The 6,899-nt window shown below is 46.2% G+C and overlaps 1 protein-coding gene across 1 annotated transcript in view; it reads left to right on the forward strand.

Moving 5' to 3' along the window:
* AMOT (angiomotin) overlaps positions 1 to 6,606 on the forward strand; it is a 31,970-nt gene extending 25,364 nt beyond the window's left edge. Inside the window, exons 8-12 of the mRNA XM_008935627.1 lie at positions 1,169 to 1,359; positions 3,436 to 3,558; positions 4,172 to 4,404; positions 5,288 to 5,509; positions 6,506 to 6,606. Of these exons, the coding sequence (XP_008933875.1) occupies positions 1,169 to 1,359; positions 3,436 to 3,558; positions 4,172 to 4,404; positions 5,288 to 5,509; positions 6,506 to 6,606 (870 nt within the window). The remainder of the gene's footprint in view (positions 1 to 1,168; positions 1,360 to 3,435; positions 3,559 to 4,171; positions 4,405 to 5,287; positions 5,510 to 6,505) is intronic.
* The last annotated feature ends 293 nt before the right edge of the window (positions 6,607 to 6,899 follow it).

The following is a 6,899-nucleotide window of genomic DNA, read 5'->3' on the forward strand; positions in this document are numbered from 1 at the left end:
AATTGTCAGGCTGGTAAATTTGGTTGGGAACAGGATACAGGCCTGTATGCTGAATCATATTTGGTTTCAGGTTATGTTCATTTCCCAGCTACCACCACTGCACAGGAATGGCTATTTAAATCTTACTCATACTTTTGTATTGTTTTTAGTAGGAGTTAGAGTAACTTGATAAAATGTTCTGCATTACCTTTGGAAGGTGAGGTATGCTGAACACCATGATTTTTGACACTGAGCCTGAATCAACACAAAAAAATGGCTTTCTTGTCATGAGGAACAATTCTGAGCTGAACATAAAATAGTTTGTCTGCTCACTTTCTTTTCTTTTAAGCTGTTGGGTTTTTTTTTAAGTCAAATATCCTGCTAATCCCAGATGAGACTTCCTTATAAAACTATGCATTTTATCCTTTGGACTCTTAGCTCAGCACATCTCCACTCTTTTTGGCTTTGAAAGGGAGGACTGCTTGTCTTCCACGTGGTGGCTTAGACATGAATTATTTTTAATCACCAGCTACTTAATCCACAGGTATACACTGATTGTATTGATTTAATAAGCAAATCCTTTAAAAACATTTTGGATGAATTTTTTTTAAAGGTGTGGTTACTTGTATATGAGGTAGTGTTTTGCTGGGACAGCATTGGAATAAGTCTGTGCTACTTCAGGCATTAGGGATGGGCTGGACATATCAGACCTGAATAGCACAATCTAGCTCTGGGATGCACGTGTGGGACTTTGCACATGGAAAAGGGCCTCAGGAGGAGTATTTTCCACCTCAGGTATTTGCTTATTAGTGTTGACCAGCTCTGGAATGGCCCCAGGGAGCTCTCTAGCATGGGTGCTGTGAGTTAAGCTGTCTTTCTTGGGAACATTGCTTGACGTTTTCATTTGAGCTTCAATGTTTGGAAAATAGAAAGCATTATCCTGCATTATACAAGCTTATTTCCTGGCTTTGATAGAGTGAGTTTGAACTGCCCTGTAGATGTTTCAGATTAAACTCTAAAGGAGATCATTACCATGGCCTAGTCTGCCCAACATGGCACAGGCAACCTCTGGGGGGTTCTTGTGTCAAGCCAGTGCTATTCTAGACCCCATCCTTCAGGTAAAAAGCAAACAACCCAACCCTGAGTCTTAGCAGTGCATCCTGAGACTTCTTTTGCTTTTGGAAATCAGCGTCAGGGCACATCTCAGGCTGCCAACGTCTCGGAGTACAACGCCACGGCACTCATGGAGCTCCTGCGTGAGAAGGAGGAAAGGATTCTTGCTCTGGAAGCTGACATGACCAAGTGGGAACAGAAATACCTGGAGGAGAGTGTGATGAGACAGTTTGCTTTGGATGCAGCTGCAACTGTGGCTGCTCAGAGGTAAATGAAACTTCTCAGAGTACAGGGATTAGTTTCTTTTTCCAGTTGAATGTCTTACTTTGCACCAAGGAATGTTGTCATGCCACCCTCTCATGAGAGCTTGCCTTGTGGTCTGAATGGCTTCTCAGGCTTCTGCCTGCAAGTGGAGCTTGGCTGCTTCTTGTGGGAGCTGTGCAGTTGCCAATGATTTGAAGCTTTTTTCCAGGAGAAGATGCCTCCACATGCAGGAACCATTTTCCAGCCTAGAATTGTTCTGAACCATTCCTAGAAGCCGTTGATACAAAAATAGGTATATGAAAAGGGGGTTGTTTTAAATTTTTTTTGAACAGGAATCAGTCCTCACTGAAGTCATGTGAGATGGGGTGAGCTTGGTGATTCACATCATTCACCCTGAATGGCTTACTTGTTCTCCAGAATGTTTTTGCAAATTACTTTGTGGTATTGTCCTCAACATGGTTACTAACCAGAAACATCTACTAGGAAATCTGCTCAAAACATTCTGCTGTGTGTGGAGAGTGCAGCCTGTGAGGGTGGGAAGGGATGGGAACAGTGTCTGAAATATGGTAACAAACTCACATTCCAGGACAGCTGTACAGAAATATTTATTATGGCTGTAGACAGACCCGAGTGCTTCAGCTGGCTGGTAAACAAGAGCTGTTATCAGAGCACGGCTCTTCAGCGTTAGGTATTGCTTACATATCATCTCACTGCTCTCTAGCTTTTGGTTCTTGATGGCAGATTTTATATTAGATTGTTTCATGAACCAGATTCAAAGAGGGATGTTATCGCAGCTGGCTCCAGCTCGTCAGATCATAGGAGAATTACAGGGGTGAAGCTGTGGATCTGCCGTGTTAGCGTTTAAAGAATGACTTATCTTATCTTGCTCCAGAAGCAGGCTGTTATTTTAGGGTATTGATGCTTCTTGTGCACTGTTTTCCACCTCCCCAGACATTCTCTAGAGGCTCTTGCTGCTGCTTGTCCTTAGAGGCCACGCTATATTTTCAGCCTGCGTTGATAAGTAGGGGTCTGGCCTGTTGTTTATCCTGGAGTGAGAGGGGATGCATTAGGCCTGTTCAGGTTTCATCAAATGAACGGGAATGCCTGCCAGGCAGGAAAGACCCAACCTCTGTTTTTCCATTTCCTTCTAGCTGCTTCTCCCCTAAACGAGAGTATTCCCTTAGTGTCAATACTTCTGCAAGTTTGTATGTGCTTGGCACCCGTGGTATCTCCTTCAACAACACAGGCTGAGGGATCCCATTAATTTCAGTGGACACCTCATCTACACCATGCACAGATTTCTTTCTCTTTTCTTCAATAATGGAAAATAGCATCCCTAGGAAGCTGAGCTTGCAGGAAGGATGCTTCACCTCACAGGCAGGAGTCTGCGTCAGGTCAGGTTTCTTTGGTGAATGACCTTCTTATGCCCTTCACATTGGTTTGCTGTTGCTGATTTGAACTTTTGCAGAGTTAAAAGTACATTTATCAGACAGTTTTTAAACCTGCTTGGTCTGAGAGAACAGAGTTCTTAATACAATGAATTGGAGCTCTGGGTAACTCTACATTTTTGAGTGTGTTTGTTTTTTTCTGATTCTGTTAACACATAGCAATCTCAGTACCATGCTCTTAATGCTGTGAGTCATGCAGTGATACAGAGCATGGCACAGTGACTCTGCTCCAGCAACAAGATGAATGTAATACTCATTATGTTTTGGTTAGTGGACTGAACAACTATCACAGTCTTAACATCAGGCACTATATGGAGTGGGGCTTTAGCCTGCTTCAAGTTTTTTGGACCAAGCTTCTTAGGATTGCTTAAGAAACTTCCATGCCTAGTTCCCTTTGATACTCAGACTCCCTCTGTGATACTGTTGGAAGGGGAAGGGAAGAAGTTCCATCTCCGAAGTGAAGTTTGTGCTGTTTTAATTGAAGAAAAGTGCCTAGTGCTCTATACCATCCTTCTCCCTCCCCATGTCCTTGGATTTGCCTCGTCAATCAGTTTGTGACAGCACAGTGAAATCCGTTAGGTTACAGACCAAATGTGGCTGGTTCTTCATGTGCTCTGCTGCTCTTTCTCAGGGACACGACGGTGATCAGCCACTCGCCCAACCCGAGCTACGACACCTCGCTGGAAGCTCGCATCCAGAAGGAGGAGGAGGAGATCCTGCTTGCCAACAGGAGGTGTCTCGACATGGAGGGAAGGTAAAATGCTGTTCGGTCCTATCTGGCTTCTTTAGGAGAGATTTTAAATGAATTGTCTGGGTAGACGCCTCAGAACCAGAAATTCTTGTGTCTTCACCCATAGCAGCAGTGTACAATGCCAGACACTCATTTGACCAAGGATGTATTAACATAGCAATCAAAAACCTGTCTTGATACTGATGGCTAATGCAAAAAAGTCTTGTCTTAGGTTTTTTGCATCTAGCTTGTTCCTGTTCTCTCTTCAGGGCACCTTCATCAGACCCCAGGTTCCAGCCATGTCTTAGCATTCTCACAGAACTGTTTTCCCTGGGGTTAGGTCCAGAGCAGACACCCCAGAGTGTGTTAATCCTCTTCTTTCTGCTGGCCTCATGTCGTGCCTGTAACTCTCAGCTTTGTCTCAAAGCCCCTGCCATGGCTGTTCAGAGCAGCTTCATGCTCTGCTCTGGTGGGCCAGTGAGCAGCCCGTATGCAGGCCAGTGAGCTCACTGGGGTCCTCTCTCTGCCTCCCCAAATGCCAAAGGCAGTCCCAGTCGCAGCCATGGGGACACTGAGGCCTCAGTCCAAGGAGACAGGAGTGCAAGTACATTGTTCTTGTTTGTACTTCTCCAAACAGGATTAAGACCCTGCATGCTCAGATCATTGAGAAGGATGCCATGATCAAAGTGCTGCAGCAGCGCTCCCGCAAGGAGCCGGGCAAGACGGAGCAGCTCTCCTCCATGAGACCTGCCAAGTCCCTCATGTCCATTTCCAACGCCGGCTCGGGCTTGCTGTCCCACTCCTCAACACTCAGCAGCACTCCCATCCTGGAGGAGAAGAGGGAGGACAAGAGCTGGAAGGGCAGCCTGGGTGAGTCTTACATACCAGGGGCGGCTGGGATGGGCGAGTCACTGCTCAGAGGGGCAGCAGGAGCAGCAGAGGGGAGAAGGTGTGTTGGACAGACACACCAGCTGATCTGGAGTGCAGTAAAGCTGACTTTGAATCATCTAAGTAAAGATGGGACACACTTGGAACAAGTGCTTGTTTTAATCACTTTTGGGAAATAGTGACTTCTGCTGTCCAGGCTCTGTCATTCAAATACAGAAGCCTTTATTCCTGATTTGGTGCCTGACTGTAGGGATATTTGAGATCTAGTTTTCACAGTTCCCAAGCACTTGCTTTTCATCTGGGCTGTTAGAGCTGTCTGAAGGTGTAAAGGCTCCTCATATAGGAGCAAAGATACTAATCAGGACTGCTCTCTGTAGTGTTGTGCCTGCATGAGCAGCCATTCCTGTCTGGAATGGCTCAACACCATTGTTCAGAGAAAATGGGTTATAACAAAGCAAATCTTAGATGATTTTTTGCTGCTTTTTTTTTTTTTTTCTGGAGGGAAGTTAGGCCCAAAGACCCTCCCTGTGGGTCTGAAGGACCCTGAAATATAAATGAGAATCTGTTGCAGCTGATGTCAGAGTGTACAGATTTACCCTGCTGTAGGTGGGCCCCTGCTTACAGACAGGGAAGCAGGGTGTTAGTGCCCACTCATGTATCTTTGCATGCAGCAACATGAGGACACTGCTATTCTTGAGGTACTTCAGCACCCCGTGGTGAAAGGTGCTGGAGGAAGGTCCATCAGTGCTGCCTGCTGAAGCACAGAGCACTTCCCACGTCCTAGAGTGAGCACGACAGAGGGGTGCAGGACTGATGCCACTCGGTTTTCCGGGATTGTGACATTTCTTTCCCTTTCTCCACAAAGGCCTGCTGGGAACAGAGTATCGCTCCGAATCCATCCCCTCCACCCCCTCTCCTGTCCTCCCTTCCACACCGTTGCTGTCAGCCCACTCAAAAACAGGCAGCAGAGACTGCAGCACCCAGACTGACCGGGGCAGCGAGCAGGGCAAAGCCGCGCCCTCCGCGGCGGCCCCCGCGCCAGGCCGCCTCCCCAGCACCACCCTGGCCTACACTGCAGACAAACCAGGTAACACAGCTCAGCTGCTCGCCCACAGGGGCCCCTGCCACCCCCTCGCCACCAGCTCTGCTCTGTGGGACGGGCCCTGCTGTCCCTGTTTCCTTTCAGGAAAACTGGGCTTAGTTTCTGTGAGGAAGGTGGGTTTCTGAGAGGTCTCCAACACTCTGAAGGGAGAGAAGCCTTAAGAGTGGTGGCATAAATGTGACACACTGGGTGGAGAGGTACAGCAAGATTTAAGAACTGGAGCAGGTATATGCAAATCCCAGGGTAGTCTCTGGGTCAGTGTCTAGTCTGAAGTAAACAGAGTAGCACACAGGGTTTAAACTGCGTGTGAAAATGGGCTGTAGAAAGTGGCCGTTGCATTTTGGTGAGCATTCAAAGCAAAGTGGTCTCAGATAAGGTGAGGAAGAAGAAGGGAAGGTAGCTATCCTGATGAAGCTGTCTGGTTATTATAGTGTCCCAGTTGCAGGACCGACTTCAGCGTTGGCACAAGGGGATCCAGTTGACAGTGACTGTCACAGAAGCTGAATCTGCTTCCCACAGAGCTCCGAGCTGGCAAGAGCTGCTCATTTTCCAGCCCACTCTGCCAAATCAATGCAGATTACACAACCTTGCTGCTTCTACTTACAGACACGTTACAATTATGTTGTTCTTTATGGAAGAGTGGCTTTGGCTGGTCTGCTGTGCATCTTGCCCGTGCTATGCTATTGAATGGGTATTGAGGGAGACAGGGGAACAGGTTTGGTGGTGAAAGTTTATGCTGACTGTGTTGGTTTAAATGCAGTCACTCCAGTTTTATATGCCATTGTGTATCAGTGGGAGATACCCAAAGGGAATTTGATAAAATATCTTTATTTGTCTGGCTACATGCATGAAGAATGGAATTTTTTAAAGTGAAATAGGGCATTGTTAGCTGTCGTCTGGCCAACAATAGAAGGTGACTTTCCTAACCCCATTGAAGTTACAGCTTTGATTACCTGTCTCTTGTTTTTCCTCATCATGTAGATGGGCCACTCTTCCACTCCAGCACTCTTGAAAGAAAAACTCCTGTTCAGAGCATGGGGCCGGACCTCCCAGATGGAGAGATGGTAGAATACCTCATCTGAAAGGCTGTACCAGGATCTGAGTTGGGATACAGTAGCAAGAAATCTTCAAAAGACATTTTTATTGGGAAAAAAATGTAGTACCTGAGTAATAAAAGAACACTCAGTTGTTTGCTCTTGTATATTATGTCTCAAAAGTATGGTCAGGTTAATTTATAATTTGTTCTAAATTATAAAAAACCCATAACACTTGTTCTTTGAAAGTTTCCCCCTTTGTTTTTTAAATACTGGGTCCGGTGACATCTGAAGAAAAACCCAAGAACTTAGGTGCACTACATCTGATCTTTCATTTCAGT

Source organism: Merops nubicus, unplaced genomic scaffold, assembly GCF_000691845.1.
Source record: "Merops nubicus isolate BGI_N331 unplaced genomic scaffold, ASM69184v1 scaffold4172, whole genome shotgun sequence".
NCBI classification, from domain to species: Eukaryota; Metazoa; Chordata; class Aves; order Coraciiformes; family Meropidae; genus Merops; species Merops nubicus.